This window comes from Lepisosteus platostomus, chromosome 7 (assembly GCF_059453375.1).
Source record: "Lepisosteus platostomus isolate fLepPlt1 chromosome 7, fLepPlt1.hap1, whole genome shotgun sequence".
Taxonomy (NCBI): domain Eukaryota; kingdom Metazoa; phylum Chordata; class Actinopteri; order Semionotiformes; family Lepisosteidae; genus Lepisosteus; species Lepisosteus platostomus.
Genome location: NC_142617.1, coordinates 62493106 through 62509667, shown reverse-complemented (window position 1 = coordinate 62509667; position 16562 = coordinate 62493106). Strand labels below are relative to the sequence as shown.

The 16562-nt window shown below is 41.8% G+C and overlaps 1 protein-coding gene across 8 annotated transcripts in view; it reads right to left on the bottom strand.

The window, feature by feature from the left end:
• Nucleotides 1-177: 177 nt before the first annotated feature.
• herc1 (HECT and RLD domain containing E3 ubiquitin protein ligase family member 1) overlaps nucleotides 178-16562 on the bottom strand; it is a 64825-nt gene continuing 48440 nt past the window's right edge. For 6 of the 8 annotated variants that reach the window (XM_088641641.1, XM_088641640.1, XM_088641644.1 and 3 more), the window contains 24 exons: nucleotides 15512-15642; nucleotides 15136-15335; nucleotides 14323-14443; nucleotides 14067-14213; nucleotides 13713-13814; nucleotides 13371-13544; nucleotides 12931-13224; nucleotides 12502-12567; nucleotides 12294-12419; nucleotides 11579-11717; nucleotides 10642-10823; nucleotides 9735-9890; nucleotides 9183-9305; nucleotides 8995-9097; nucleotides 8252-8421; nucleotides 6817-6955; nucleotides 6269-6477; nucleotides 5831-6000; nucleotides 5555-5720; nucleotides 4980-5056; nucleotides 3941-4193; nucleotides 2760-2912; nucleotides 1849-2154; nucleotides 178-841 (listed from right to left, as the gene is read on the bottom strand). In XM_088641641.1, the coding sequence (XP_088497767.1) occupies nucleotides 656-841; nucleotides 1849-2154; nucleotides 2760-2912; nucleotides 3941-4193; nucleotides 4980-5056; nucleotides 5555-5720; nucleotides 5831-6000; nucleotides 6269-6477; nucleotides 6817-6955; nucleotides 8252-8421; nucleotides 8995-9097; nucleotides 9183-9305; nucleotides 9735-9890; nucleotides 10642-10823; nucleotides 11579-11717; nucleotides 12294-12419; nucleotides 12502-12567; nucleotides 12931-13224; nucleotides 13371-13544; nucleotides 13713-13814; nucleotides 14067-14213; nucleotides 14323-14443; nucleotides 15136-15335; nucleotides 15512-15642 (3893 nt within the window). In that variant the 3' untranslated portion in view covers nucleotides 178-655. The remainder of the gene's footprint in view (nucleotides 842-1848; nucleotides 2155-2759; nucleotides 2913-3940; nucleotides 4194-4979; nucleotides 5057-5554; nucleotides 5721-5830; nucleotides 6001-6268; nucleotides 6478-6816; nucleotides 6956-8251; nucleotides 8422-8994; nucleotides 9098-9182; nucleotides 9306-9734; nucleotides 9891-10641; nucleotides 10824-11578; nucleotides 11718-12293; nucleotides 12420-12501; nucleotides 12568-12930; nucleotides 13225-13370; nucleotides 13545-13712; nucleotides 13815-14066; nucleotides 14214-14322; nucleotides 14444-15135; nucleotides 15336-15511; nucleotides 15643-16562) is intronic. The other 2 variants (XM_088641645.1, XM_088641647.1) reach the window with 1 other exon arrangement.

Below are 16562 nucleotides of genomic sequence, written 5' to 3'. Positions count from 1 at the left end.
ATCAGTGCATTTACCCAATATTTCATTTCAATAGGATTGTCTCAAATGGAAGTTAATTCTTTGGTTATACATTGTTTTAATTTTTCTGTCATTTCCGCAGTAGGAGTTCTGTTTTATATTCCAATTCCAAAATGACCATCCTCAGTATTACATCATGAAAACTAGGAAAAAATAAAATATTACTTAAGCATTTATTGATTTTTTTTTCTGCTTGAAGAAACTCGGCACAGGCAATTCAAAATTAAAACAAAATAAATATATGAATATTTATGTAAAACGCTTCTCCCTAATGAAAAATTATACACAATGTACAATTTGTTTTGTTTTTTTACCATTGGGCAGGTTCATTTATACATATTTCCCAACAAAAGTTAAACCATGTATTTCCATGCAAACGTAAAAAAAAGAACCCTGAAAAAAGAATGAAGAGAAAACACTTAATGCACTGCTCCTGTTGATTGTTTTAAATGCTAATAAACCACAAGGAGAAATAAAAAAATCGATTACGTTTGCAAGAACACCAAATATTTAAAACGTGGCCAGCTTCATAAGAGATTTTAATCTAGGATTTCTACTTAAGTGATACATCTTATGTTTCAATATTCTTCCTGCTACATAAACCCTTGTGTCCATGTGACCTGATTGGATTTTTGTCTCAGTAGTCTGTGTCGGAGCCCTCTGTGTTGTCCACGTTGCGGGAAAGCATGTAATTGTCCATGTCAATGGATCGACAGTTGTTGATGGCGTAGCGCAGGCGCTCGGCCATGACGGGCTGGCTGGAGTATGGTGGAAGGCGGAGCTGAAAGAAGCATGTCTGGGACGTCGGCAAGCTGTCATAGGGCTGTTCGGAAATACAAAAATAAGACGCGTCCATGAAGAATAGTGTTTCTCATCTAGTTGTATAGTGCAGGTTTTCTAAAGGCTAACCGCCCATTGCATTGCAGCCTCGAGAGAAATGACTGCAAATGTTTCCATTTCTATTCCTTCAGAACAGATGGCAGTTTTAGGCCCATGAAGACCCATTATTGCGAACTGCCCTGACTTGTACAGCCTTGTCCTCGTCATTGTAGAAGCAAAATACAGGGTTAAGAAACGTCCAATATTTTTTTTTTTAGCTTTTTTGGTCGTGCTCCCCATTAATGCTCAGCAAAACACTACTTATGAATGTCTTGGAGATAACTATAGCTAAATAAAGAAAAGAAAGACAAAACCATTAAGACAATCCATAAATGGTGCTAATGCTAATAAAACTGCTAACACCATGTGGAAATGATTTAAAACATCACTGCCATATCTTTCTTCATATATCATTTAGGTTTAATCAGCATGCGCTGTATCATACATCCATTGTGTCTGATGTCCGGTGAGCAGGTTCCCAGGTGGAGCATTGCTTTTGTCTCCTCCATCAAGGTACTTCACTGAGATTGCATCAGAATGTCAAGATTTCTGTCAGAATCTACAGGTTCATATATTGCTTAAAAATCTTAATGTGTTTTAAAAAATATAAAAATAAGTGTTACAATTTACAAAATAAAAAATACTGTTACTTATCCCACCAGATGCGGCTCAGTCAAATACATGTTTTTCCCATCTTGGCTCACAGCTACAAACCCAGCAACCACACACGGGAGAATAATGAAGTGTAGGCCGACTCCTCTGACCCAGCTCCTCCATTGAGCCTCTTGCAACATGTCGCAGGCAAACAGTTCTGTACAGGAGGCTCTTTGCCTTTACTGGTAGAACCGCTCAAGAGACCCAATTTGTTTCTTAAACAGTTTCTGAAAACTGTCTTCATCTCTGTGACCCTATGAATATATTTTTCAGAAAACTCAAAATCAGATGACCTACCCTGTCAACCTTCATGATCTGAAACCTCTGGGAGATATCCGCGGTGTTGGCTGGTAACCGGGACCTTCCGGAGACGAAGCGCATGAACAGGACCCGCTCCTCGTTGGAGAACTCCTCCAAGGTTTGCCAAAACCACTGCACCAGCTGGTGCTGCTCGTCCACCTCCCGGTACCGTACCACCTTCTTCAGCACTTCCACAGAGATCTCGGGCATGCCGCACACCATCTGCTCCAGCTGCTTGGCAGTCAGGAGAGACAGCAGGGGCACAGGAATGATCCAGGACATGCCTTCCCGCACTGCGGCAACCTACGTGCAAGACAACGCATGGCAATTACGAAAGCAAAGCACAGGGAAACAGTGCACGCAGAACCAAAACGTGATCCTTTAAAACAATGTCTCGTAGCAGTTACCCAAAACCTTGGAATCTAAATAAATGAATCTGATTTGCACAAAGGTCTCGGTGCACATCCAAACCCTTTCTTCACGTCCAAACAAGCAAAACCACTCATTACATTTTAGACGTAAAAAACTGGCAACATTTGAGATTGATTTTTTTAAACCAGTTACAAACAGGAGCAGGAGATTTAATTTTGCCGAGATGTGTTGCAAAGAGCATTCAAAATGAGAAATTTATAGAGTGCAAACGCACCAAGAAATGAAACTGCTCAAAGGCATAATGTATGTAAGCCTTCAAATTCTTTAATTTTATTAATTTGAAATTAAGATCCTCATCTCCTAACTCAATGCCGTTGTAAAGTACTGGACTGAAGCAACGGAAGGGAACCAATTTGAAATCTAGTGTCATAAGATATTAAGGGTTTTTGTTTTTTATAAGAAAAGATTACTGTACTTGCAATTTTTTTAAAAAATGGTAGAGCTTGTTTTGAATGGGAAACAGAGAAAGCCCTTACTTGGCGATCCATTTCATGCAGTCTGTACTCAATTGCCCGGTCCACATATTCCTTCCTGTTGGAAAACGTGAGAGGGATGCTGTTTCCCCCTGGAATTATGGGGACCATTTTACCATCTGCACTCTGGCCAACAAAGGAATCCAGAGGAATCATCTGTAATGCAAATAGCAGGACAGAAATTTTAATATGCACTAACAACATTATGTTTGTAACAGCTGATTCCCTGAGGAATAGTCCCTTAAGATTCTGATAGAAGCTTCTGAGTAATTTGATTGGAATTGAAGGTTTTATACTTTTACTAATGAGTGAATACCTAAGCAGTACAAATCTGTATAGAGAAATCAAATTTTTACTCATACAAACCTTTTCTGTAATAATTAAACCAACCAGTGATTACTTGCCATTATCAGTAGCCATTGTGTACTGCATCAACCACATTGCTGAGTTTTTCACCGAGATCATTCACATTATAACTCACGTGTGGCTCCCAGTGACTATCACTCACATAGCATTACTAAGCAAGTTCCACACCAATGGTTTCGAGGGGCAATGCATTTCATTTCTAGCAATGATTGGCTTCAAATCAAAGAGAAACACCTTTCTTACTATATGTAGTCCTATATCTGAAAGAGAAAGGTAACAGAGAGCACTAAAGAAAAAGAGGTGAACTGTATCTGTAGTATCCCTCAAAAGCAATCCCATGGATTCTGAGTTATAGTGCTGCACTTCCTCTGTAGAGAAGGAATTAAAAAATGCACAAAAAATGTAGACACAATAACAATATAATGTAGATTAACGGCACTATATTACATCACAAGACCAGTACCAAATTACACCAGCTTAGACAAAGAAACTCTTAGGCAGGACTTGGCTTTTGCTTTTGTAGAAACAATACAGTTTGCAAATATGGAAAGAATATAAACTAAACGTGAAAAATGTAATTAAATTCCAACTCCTCCTCAACACCCTAAACACCACATGGCAGACTTTATCCTGTGACTTTCAGCCCAACAATGGGACGGCTTTTGCATCAGGCCAGAATGTGGTATATCAATACATTTACTGTATGTGGTTACGCAACTATGTTCATGAGAGCTTTTACAACTTTATTACAGTCTTCTAAAACCTGACAGGGCTAGTCGAGACTAAAAAAAGAGAACTCCTAAATCAGCAGTCCTTACATCATGGAAATTTTCCTCTGTAATCCCACTGTCTTCAATGTGAAGAATGCTGTTCAGAGTCTGGACATAGAGCAGATCCACTTCTTCCAGGTCTTCCAGAATGAGTGGGACACAGCAGAGTTGCTTCCAGACCATGGGGGCCAGGTGTAGGTCCAAAGGCTTTTTGGTGCGAATGGCAACACCCATTAAGATGCCGAGGAACTTGAACTGCATAAGGTGTTCATCTAAGCATGCAGAAGGGTTGAACAAGAATCTGAGAATGAAAGAAGACAGATACTATTACTTTCTCATTGAGCTTCTCCATCGCTGTCTGATACGCAATGCATGCTACAATAGCTGGTTTAGGTAAGGCAATAAAATTATCACCTCACTGGAAGATAAAATGTTACAGCACACATAGGAAGTATAAAAGTAGGTCATGCACCAGTTTCAATAGGCAAGAGCCATCAGAAAAGAGCTGTCATACCATTCTAGGTTACTGCCAGCAGGTAATTAGCTGTATGCAAGTCTGTAGATTAATAATGGCAAAAGACATCACTAATCATAGTAATGGCTTAACACGTAATACTGAGTGGTAACTTACTTCTGTCTTCAACAGCAGAAACACATTTTCGGCTAAATGTAAATTTTACAATTAAAATGAAGGAAACAATTTTCCCTCATTTTAAATTGGTTTTAATCCTGGATTTTGCCTGTGTTAAATCAGCACAGACTATCAAAAATGATTTTGAAAAGGATTACACAGCAACACACCAAACATTGAGAATCTGTCATTGTGATGATCAAAGTACATGGGACAAGTATGCAGTCCTAGATTCTAACCACACCTGTTTAATCTGCGAGAGTTATGCAACCAGTGTTGTTTAAATTACAACTTGACAGTATACCATTTAAAAGCAATGTTAATTACAAACCAAAATTCTTTGTGGACTTTGACGTGTCTGTTAGTTCTCTTAAGTCACAAACTATAAAGGGAATACTCTTACATTCTAGTTGCACATTAGGTGATGATTAATTTTTGTGCATCGAAATGTCTTACCTGTCTCTGTTATATCCCACTTCAGCAGTGGCATTTGGGGAAGGAATGAGGAGGTCTACAATTCCTGTCTCAAGTTCCTTAACAAAGTGAAAAAAAACTCAAATCAGATGCAAAACCTGTATTTCATTTGAATGTGATCGTGCTTCATCAGAGCTTGAAATGAGAAAGTTTGGGATCAGAAGTCATTTTGAGCCACGCAGCATATATTCTGTCGGCAGAGGTCTGAAATGGATTAGGGTGAAAATCTGCTTTTTTAAAGCTACTTCAGATGAGCTACTGTGCACGTTGTCATTACATTTCTGTCTTGTTGTACTTGTTACATGTCCATTTACTGAGCAAGTTGCAGGATTATATTTGCAAAACATTTGGCAATTAAATATTTACTGTCCAATTTGAAGTGGGCTTTTAACCAGATCATATTACAGCCAGATGATCCTGTCTGCAAGAAACCAAAACAAGATCTTTTCTGTACCAGAAGCCAGATAGCAGAATTTTGCGCTGTTCTTGCTTTGACAGGGGAAGGCTTTTCTAATTCATGCGACACAGGCCCACATTGGGGGCACCAACAGCATTACCTGGCACATTTCTGTTATGGTGTCGTCAAAAACTCCGCCGGCGTCGTCGGCCCCCTCTCCTACCAGCTTCACCTTCCAGGCCCGAGAGGGCAGGCGCAGGTCGGAGGCGTTCAGCTTCACCACCTGTCTGGCGATCTGCACGAAGATGGGCTTGCACTTCCGCCCTCTAAAGGGAAGCAAAGAAACCAGAAGGCTCAGGACACGCCTTTGCAGGGACAAACCACAGCGTGGCCTGATTATACCACAAGGTCATACAGAAATACAAAATAAACTGACCTGGTTGATATCCTCTTGACAGTGATCTGTGGGCCATAGTTCTTGCCCTGGACCATGGTTTTGCCTATGGAGCGCACCATGGGCAAGGTGTACACGCGGGGTGCAAGCAAGGGCCTCAGCAGTCCTTGGACTATCCCCCACGTGCCAGCGTTGTAATGCGAGGTACAGCTCTGAAACGGAAACAAATCCCTTCGGTTTTCCACGGCAGCAGCTACAAAGGTAAAGCTGCCGTTCGGCAGGTGCTGATTCAAATAACAAAAAAGCTTCAAAAGCTGTTAAAAGTGATGGATTTTAACCCCCCCCTACCCACAGAGTACTGACGTTTTGCTTATTTTGATATCTGGGGACTTTTATTTGACCATTTAAAAGGGCAAAAATGAACTTTGATTCACGTAATGGTTATTCCTCAGAGCTTCAGCGGGGAAACGCCTGAATTACCTTAGACCGGGGTGGTGGAATTCGCAGTGGGACCCTGACCTGGTTATTGGGGCTGAGGTTCAGAAGCCTCCATGACGAGTACATGAGGTCTGAGAAGTGGTAGAGGAGCCGCAGCCTGGCGCGGACCGTCTCCATACTGACTTCCTTCAGGGCGCTGTACTGCGGGGGCACAGAAACGGGCAGCCCGAGCTGCAGAGGCACCGAAGAACCTGCAAGCAGGAGGGAGCAGAGCTGAAGACATACCAAGGCTATTTAACATCATAACTTTAAAACCCAAGCTGCTGCTGGTATATTTGAAAAACTGATGGGTTCCAAAAGACTGGCAATCTAAATCTTTCAATATTAACTGTTTTGCTTGAGACTTCCTATGGCAGAGGGCCCAGGTTATCTGCTTGCAAAGGTTTTGTGCAGTCATATCAACATTTTACACAAGTGGTAATTTGGTATATGTGTGTGGGATCAGATTGATCCTCGTCCTGTAGCAGGCTGACCAGTCACTGCAATGGCCCTGCCAGGTACAGCCATGCTGGGCAGAGAAAAGGGCTCACCTGGAGCTCTGGGTGGGACAGGTGGGGCCGTCCAGGCCGCACTGTGACAGCGGCCAGCGGAGATCTGGTGGATGCGTTTCCCTTGCAGTGCAGTCACCAGAGAGGGCTCCCTGACGTGATTGGTGTGCCCAAGTCCCAGCTACCAAGACGGCAATTCAAAAATCAGAATAAGGCTGCGGCGGCTGGCTCGTTATCCGGAATAAATAAAAGGATACCGAACAGCTCACACAACAACAGTGCATCTGGCTACAAGAACGTATGTACATTTGCGGTATTCAAGTAAGTCCCCATGCCTTCAACTTTATGCTTACGAAGACCTTTTAACATCCAATAAAGAAAACTACTTCTCGTACTTTAAAAAAATAAGTCCCAAAGCAGTGTCTAGAAATAGTATACTGTTTTCCTGAAGTCACACCATAATTTACACGTCTTATGATTTATTAGTTATTACAAAACTTGGGTCTTGAAATAATAGTCTTCTTATGAACCCGTCTCCATGACATTCTTACGATTATGAAAGCCTTCATCATGCTGAATAATTATAGGTCTCATGATATTTTTAGAACGTAAAGAAAATTAAAATTCAGCTTTCATTGGAGGGGACTGCAATAATATCCTACATAAATGTGCATGAAATATTCTTAAATAGAGTTAAGAAGTGAACCTAGTATTCTTCTCCTCAAATGAAATGATTTTCTCTGTCTTTTTGCAGTTAAATATTTTTTTTGCTGAGCTAGAAAATGACTTATTTAACCTGCTAAGAGGTGACAAAAATTCATGCACGCTGCACATTCCTAATGATCTCATTTGTTATTAAAGACCTGGGACAATTATTAATTGAAGGACCAGCAGATATTTTCCTTTTTAAGGTACATAACCTGTTTGATTATGATGAAAAGCTGAGTCATTAAGGCTATTACAGGATATTATACCATTTCAATCACAATAGCCCTCTTTATCGAGTCCTCATTAAATCTCTGCTTTTACAGTAATGAACAGCTTGTAGTTCTTTAGTTAGGAAATACATCAGATTTGAAAACCAAAGTGCCAAAAACGTGTTTCAAACACTAGGTTTGCAAAACAATTTCAGTTAACAAAAAACAACTTCATTACCATTATTTACTACATGCCTTTTAGAATACATATGACCATGAACAGTCCTGTTAAAAAAGTAAAATACAGAAATTCTTGACCATGAAGCATTAACTACTGAACACAAAAAGTATTTTTAGGGTCTTTTTGGATACAGAGAACTCAATGGAACAGGCATTATCTAGGCTTTTGTGGAAGGGGCAGATAATCTGACCACAGACAAACCTTTGTACAAAAACAGGCCAAAACCACGTCTTTCATCACTGAAACATCACCTGATGCACCAGTTAAGACTTGTGTACAGTGAGAGGCTCCTCAGACTCCTGTAGGGAAAATAACTCACCTGTCCTTCCGAATTACTGCCCCAGGCGTACACGTCTCCAGTCGAAGTGAGCACTAACGTGTGCTCTGCCCCCACTGCTATGTCCTCTATAAAGAGGCCCGACAGCACAGGGACTTGCTGAGGTCTGTTGTGGTTTCGTGCCCTGCCTTCTGGTAAGCCAATCAGCCGATCTGAAGACCAGAACATTTAGTAATCATTCAGGAATGTAAAATGTCTTATGCTAAACGTAGGGCAAGACAGAGGATTCATTAGACAGACACTGTTTATTCTATTTGAGATTTATCAAACATTAAAAATGCCTTACAAAGACAAAAAATTTTTTTTTAACAATTCTTAAGAAGAATGACACTGTTCATTTCTACAGTTCAGATGATGATATTGCAATGTACACTCAGAAGCAGCTACTTTCATATCCAGCACAAACTGTACACCACTTGACTGAGTGGTAACTGTACAGGTAACTGTAGATTAAACCATCAGGTTCTTTAAAAGAGCTATGGAAAAACATTAAACATTTCAGAGTGCAAGAAACATCAGAAAAGCTGAAAATAACACTCTTCAATTGAGTTCTTAAAAACATGGTTTTCCCAGCCCATACGCTGCCTTTTGTCAAAATATAGTTTTTCCATGAAATTAAAGACGGACATGTAACAAAGACTTTCAATTTCATGTTACCCCCTTCTCAGCAAACAATTTGCAGTGTTAAAAACAATGTAAATTAAATTCTTTAGAAGACACTGTACCTTGCCCAAAGGTGTAGACATGACCATCCTTTGTCAAAGCAACAGAGAACTGAGTGCCACAAGATACCTTTTTGATACCAATGCCACAGAGAACATCCACTTTCTGCAACAAGAAAGAATTACACTTTGACTGTGTCAGTAAATTGATTCAACACAACATGTTTACTAAGAAATTTTTCATATTCTACCTGTGGAGATGATTTCGCTGTTGAATTTCCTAAGCCAAGTTTTCCATAGTCCCCATCTCCAAAAGCCCAAACCATCATTCCATCGGCTGACACAGCCAAAGTGTGGTTCAGCCCACAGGCCACCTGAGAAGACAGTAAAACCGTAAAACCTTTATCGCAAAGAGCAGCTATGCGATGCAATAATATTCCCATGACATTTGTTATTAACGTGCTGATCGGTACACAAAGCGAATTTGGAAAGAAAGGGCAAAAACAATTTCAAAATCAGTCCTAACATCCAACACCAATCCGGTCTCATGTCACTATTCAGAGCTTACAAACGAGTCTCAGTGGAAAGGAACCCGCTTTGAGTCAAGCCGGTTCATTGACATGTAGGAAGATGTACAAGAAGCGAACAAAAACATGAGGTTTCTGAAATTAGGGTTTATATTTCCATTGCGTTTCTCGCTCCCAGCAAAGCCACTGTTTCAATGGCTGTTCAACATTACATGTCATGTACACAGCCCTGTTCAAAATGGTTTTATCTGAGACATTGATACTTTTGTGCCTTACCTGTCCAACCTGATAGCCTTCTAATGCTGTAACTCTCTCTGGGAGCTTCTTGTTGGAGGTGTTTCCCAGGCCCAATCGACCATAGTCCCCATTTCCAAAAGTGTACAGCTTGCCATCCGCAGTTACAACAGCCGAATGTTTGAATCCGCAAGACATCTGGAATTAAGAGGAAAACCGCCAGGTTCTGTCACACCCATAAAAATTAAACATTTATGTTTCTTATGTGGCTGGAATCATGATTACAGCAAACATTAAAATGCACAGATCGACAAAAGAAACATATAGTAATTAAACACCACACTGATCTCATTTGTACTTAAACATTTTTCAGGTAATGGACATGAAAACTATTCTAATGCAGAATAAGTCGGAATTGTTTCTCTGGCTACATTACAAAGCAATGCGTCTTTGTGATTACGTATTTTAGAAAAATCTTAATCCAGTGAGGATTAAGGAGGGAGGGAAGCTACGTCAGCATGTGTTGGCTGCAAAGGAACAAGTAAAAGTTAATTCCAAACTGAAAGGTGGAAACAAGAAAAAATGGTTCAGCTGTTTAGCCTTCTTCAAATGTTTCACCTTTATGCTTTTGACAACTGAACAAGTTCTACCAGCTGAAATGTTCTGTTGCTTCTTCTTCAAAGTTGAAATTAACCTTTACCTCTCCCTTGGCTGTAATGATTTGACAAGTGAAATAATATTATAAAATAGTTAAATTTTGCTATGCAACTCTAAGCGGCTTGGTTTTACTTCTACTTCCTGGCAGGTATTTCTTAATTTCAGTCTGCTTGCTCCTCCTTGAGTTGGAAACAGTAGACAAGTAGATTCAGGGCCAAGGCTGGTCCAAAAGACGACGGCCATGACATGGCTTTCACAAGCTCACAGACGCCCTGCAGTGCTCAACTCTGACCTGCACCACCTCCTCCCCTTGCAAAGCCTCAATCTGCCTGGGGCGCCGCTGGCGGTCGCTGTTGCCGTGTCCCAGCTTGCCGTAGTCCCCGTCCCCCCAGCTGAACACCTCCCCGCTCTCCGTCAGGGCCATGGAGTGACCATCAGAGCCGCAGGACGTCACCAGCTGAGTCACCACGAACCCTGCAAGATCAGATAATATCACTTGCATTAGGAATTCGTCTTTTCGCATACCCTGACTTGCTCTCCATGAGACACACAGACAGGGAGAGAAGCTGGGGGTCAGAGCACAGGGTCAGCCATTTATACGGCACCCCTGGAGCAGCTGGGGTTAAGGGCCTTGCTCAGGGGCCCAACGGAGTAGGAATCCTCTGCCGGCCGCGGGATTTGAATCAGCAACCTTCCAGCCACAGACGCAGATCCTGAGCCACAGAGTCACCACTCCGCCACCAACCACATCACACAGCAAGAGTGGGAGCACTGCGCTGAGGGACTCACCAAGACAGGGCACGGGCACTTCTGCCCCGGGATCATGCAAGACTGAGCTCGCTGAGCTGGGAGGATCAAGAGTCTGCTTGCATCCTAATTTGCACGAGGCACTGGACAGCTTGTATCAGTCTTTTCAAGCAACCCAGGCAAAATGTGTTCGAGTATGAAACTATAACAAACCTATTGCAAGAAAAGATCCTTAAAACCGAAAAGACAGCAGAGGAAATTTTCCTGCAGCATCCGGGCAACAGGAAAATTGAACAATCTCTTCGAAACCTGGATGACGTTAAAAATCCACCACCACCCCTCCAATACACATGCACAAAAAAACACAAAGGCGCAAGGTCGAGATTAACTGCAGGCGTGCCAAAACATCCCACTTTCCCCATGTTTGGAAATTCTTCTTGCTTATGATTCTATTTCCTCCCCTGGCCGCGCTCCCACTGTACCTTGCAGGGCTGAGATGACGGTCAACACGTGCAGGTCATCAGAGTTGCCCTGCCCCAGTCTGCCGTAGCTGCCTTCACCACAGGCCAGCACCGTCCCGTTCGCCTGGATCACAAAGGTGCAGTTCTGGCCGCATATCACCTACAGCAAGAAGGAGCAAAGACCTCAGCGCCTGCTGTGGCAATGATAAATAGAGAGCACCGTGTCCTAAATAGACTCGCTTTACTAATGTATCTTTCTAAGAATAGGACCACGTAACTCCTACGTGAAAATATGAATAATGAAGAGATCGACTGGAAGCTAATTTCCAGAAAGCAATCACCTCACTAAAAGATTGTTTCCTCACGAAGATGAATTCATTGGAAAGAATTAAAAACGACCTCCACACAAGACTGATTTGTGTAGAATGAAACTAAAAATAAGTGCTAACCTTTTCTGCTCACATTTGTAACAAAAATCTGTTGGATACCAAAGTAACTGGAACACATTCCCTTTCTGGAAATGTCTCAAAGTTAAACTGAGAAATCATTTTTAAATGTTATTTCAATTTAAAAAAAGCTAATGATGTTTTTTTTTTAATTCAGACATGGTGACAAATTTCAGAACAACTGACAGCAGCTAACACCCTTTTTAAATCTACAGATGTTACAGTTTCCACCTACTGGATAACACGAGTTGAGTAACACAGAAGGTCAGAAAATGGGAAATGTTTCATACATGCTGGGCCTGCGAGAAAGAGGGGGCTGAAGTCGGCACTAAAATGTTTCTCCCAGCTTCAGCCAGTTGCCCGTGTCGACCAGCTCCCCAGAGAAACACATCGCATTTTCCACCAAGGTGCCAGTCCTGCAAGAGATCACCAACGTCTAGGTGAGATACTTCTGCACACATGATCTAAATACCAACCTGCTCCCCCTGCTGTCCTTACCTCTGGTCTTGTAGTTGCCCAGGACATAATCTGCTCATCCATTCCAGATATCCATTTACTGTTGTCCTAAAATATATAAACGTAATATTTCAATTTTGATACAAATGCATACAACCACAAACCATTTTAGTACCAATGCAATGCAGTTGTGTCGGACATTCAGAAATACATACACAACTATCAAAATATCTCCCAGGCATGGATGGAAAGAAGTTTAGTTTTCGTTCTCGTCTTGAAGTCTCATAATATGTAATTAAAGTAACACACATATTCCGTCAGCAAGTAATATTCCGACATATGTGGCTCTGAATCACCTGAAATTAGAAATTAGAAGGAAGGTCTTTGTGACAATGCCCCCGTGCAGCAGAGATGGCACTGTCGGAAAACAGTGATGGAGAGAACGGACACACTGCGTTACAGAGCCCATACCATGAGCAGCGCCAGCTCCTCTTCTGGCACTGGCTCCAGATCTGGTACAGTGAAGGACCCTGGGAAGTGAGCGCCTCGTGCCAGGGCCTCTGCTGCCTGGACCGTGGTGGAGAAGCAGTCCAGCCAGGCCCACTCGCTGGGGTTCCACGAACCCAGGTCAGGAGGGCAGTGCTGCAAGTGGGGAGGCACTGGCGGATTGCAGAGCAGCGGGTCAAGTTGCAGTCCAACAGCAAGGGAGGCAAGACACTGCATGTAGGGGCTGTGAACCAGCTGGTCACCACAAACCACATGAGGCTGCATGAGAACAAGACCAAGACGATCAGCCTTCCACACTTTGGAACGTTAGTTTCAAACGTCAACAGCACATAGAGGTGAACTTTCAGATTTAAAGAAAAAGTCATATGATGCAACATTTCCCTTTTTTCCCCCCCATTTGGTACCTTCTCATAGGTATACTGCTCCTGTAACATCACTGGTAGACGCTCCAGAAAGGCCCTCATGCAGGGCGCCATGTTCAGTCCCGTAACCCCCTGCTTCTTTAGAGCTGTTCTGCATGTCGCTAGAACATGGTGTCCACCTATAAAATCTGAATTGCAGCTCACAACAAGTACGTCCTAAAAAATAAACATTTACATGGAGAGAATCAAGAAAGAAAATAATCTAAAAGTGTGAACATACATAAATCATAGTCATCATTGTATATTTACTTTTCATAAAATTTGCAGTATATCTAAAAAATGCACATGTATTTGCTCTAAATGACTGTATGCATGAATTATTACCTTTGATCTGTTAGAACAAGCTGCTACACCCACATCAGGGATCCAGGCTATATTTTGAATGGCCCCAGATCCTGCCACCACTGTTTGCAGCACTGATCCATCCTATAAGCAAAAGTAAACTTATTTTCTGCACTACACAAAATACAGGTGCTTTATATTATAGAAATCCAAGCAAAGCCACTGCTACAATTCCAAAACAATCGATCTGGACTTGAATATGCATGTACAACATGAACAGCCTTCACTAACGGTCATCTGAATTTCGACATTAGTAATAAACAAACTGTTCATTTATTGTGATGTCCTGAGTTTCAATGCTATAAACCTTTTTTCTACAACAGAAAAACCTCTCACCCTTAGAGACCAGATGTTCATAAGCCCTCCAACACCACCAGACACCAAAGCCAGCCCATCGGGACTGAAAGCTACAGATCTTACTGGCGTGATGTGACCCTTGAGTTGAAAAACACAAACTGCACCATCCAATCTTCTGTAACAGTCCTTTAAGACAAAGACAAGACATGAAAAGTCCCAAAAGGCAATCTCTAATGTTCAATACTTCTTGCTAAAATGGAGAAACAGCTATAATATTTGTGACATGGATCCATACCCTCATCTTTGTTTTTGTTTCCATTTCCCACCATTCATCAGATCCCTCAGAACTTAATTCAGAGTGGCTACAAGTGTCCTGAGGAACAGTCCAGACGCACACCAGTCCATTCTGACAGCACCTGAAGCCCACAGACACAAAGCAAAGGAAATGTGTCATCACTGTCACTCTGAATGCAAGACAAAAATGTTGTCGTTGATATATTTACCAGAATTTAATTAAGACTTATATTATTTTGCTTCCAGTAAATAACCTAGTCCAATTAGGCTATTCCATCCTTCATAAAGTAACAGTATAGTTATATACAAAGCCAAATGAGAGATACTGTGATATTTATTACTCTGAGTAAATAATAGCCTATCTTTTAAACTATGATTAGATAGATGTAGTTTTTATGGCAATTCTGCATCCTATTGTAACATGGATCTTAAAAAGTGCTTTAAGATCAAGCTGCAGTTATGGTTCAACTTGAACAAGAAGACATGGGAATTATAAATAGACTCTTTATAAATATAGATGCGTTTACAGTAAAATAGAAAGCACTTTTTTTAATGCACAGGGCCTGGGAGCGTGTAACAAGCTGTCCAGTCATACTGTTAAAGCCAATCCCTTGGCTTCTTTCAAAAAACGCCTGCATTAAATCGTCAGATCATTTGGCTTCTAGAAACCAAACAAGCAGGTTTGACTGTATAACTTTCGCCCGGGCACAATCTATAGCATTTCTATAGAAGATCTAAAAATGCTTCCAGATAGACATTATTAAGTTCAAATTCAATTTGTAGCAAAACAAAGATCATTGTTCCCAGTACGTACGTAGCGAGCATGTTCCGGGGCTTGGGACTCAGTCCTGGCAAGCCACACCAGGCTACTCCATTGACGACTGCAGGGTGAGACAGGGACTGCAGGCACCGCCAGCTACCCCCACTACAGGCCCACAACTTCACAGTCTCCTCTTTGGCACAGCTCATGAGGATCTGCCCAGTGGGGTTCCATTTCACTGATGATATTGATTCCTGCAGGGACACAGGCGGGTATTGTAAGCCACAGGCATCCATAACTTTAGATATCCCGATGTATTTTTTACACCAAACAAAACAATAGTAAAGTTACAGTGCCCTAAAATCTTACTAGTTTAATTTTTATTTATTCCTATCCTCAAAAGACCTTTGCTTCCTTAAGACATAGTTACCTTATGGGCGTCAATGACAACAATGGCTCCTTTCTCCAGGGGCTCCTTTGTCCCAATCAATAGCTTCCCATCAGCATACCCAACAGCAAAGGGCTTATCCTCACTGTACCAAGCAATGTGCATAACAGCAACTAGAATGAGAGTACAGAATTTCAGCAGCAGATATTTTGTTATGAAACCAGCATTAACCCTCCAAATTCTATCACGACAGGTGCCAACCCTTTTGCAAAAGAGAAAGAGATAGCTCTTTACTCTGGAAATTGGGTTAATGCCTTACCATAATGCAGCCTGAAAAAAGCTGACCGAAAGAGGATGGATGCTTTCGAGCTACGGTGCTGGAGAAGACTGTTACGGATACCATGGACCGCAAGGGTCACCAATAAAGGCGTTCTGGAGCGCATCAAGCCAGAACTTTCGCTCGAGGGAAAGGTCACCAGACTCTGGCTCACTTATTTTGGTCACGTGATGCGATCAGATTCAGTGGAGAAAGCAATGATGCTTGGAATGGTCAGTGGAACAAGAAGACGAGGCCGCCAAAGAACGCGCTGGCTGGACGCCATCAAAACGGACACTGGCTTAGGCACAGAACAGCTGAAAGGGAAAGTCCAAGACCAGAAAGCGTGGCGAGAGATGGCCTATAGAATCGCCGAGAGTCGGATCCGACTGACCGGATAACATCATCATCTCGGTGAGATTGGCGAACACATTTAGCCATCCCCCTCGGACCACACCTACACCATCACCATCTACCTCTTTATGATTTCTTATCTATTGCACATTTCCAGTCATTGTTTACACGTCTGTATTGTTTACATTCAGACTGTCTACATGTTTACTTGCACATTGTCTACTGTTTGTTTGTACATTGTCTTGATGCACTGTTTGCACTTTGTTTTGTTTTTTACACTTGTTTTACAATCGAGAGACTTTCTGTAAGTAAGAATTCCATTGTACCAGTACCGGTTACATATGGCAATAAAGTTCAAGTTCAAGTTCATAATGCAGCCATCTTTACCAAGTAGGCAGGTAGGTTAGGTCCCCTTTTCAGGTC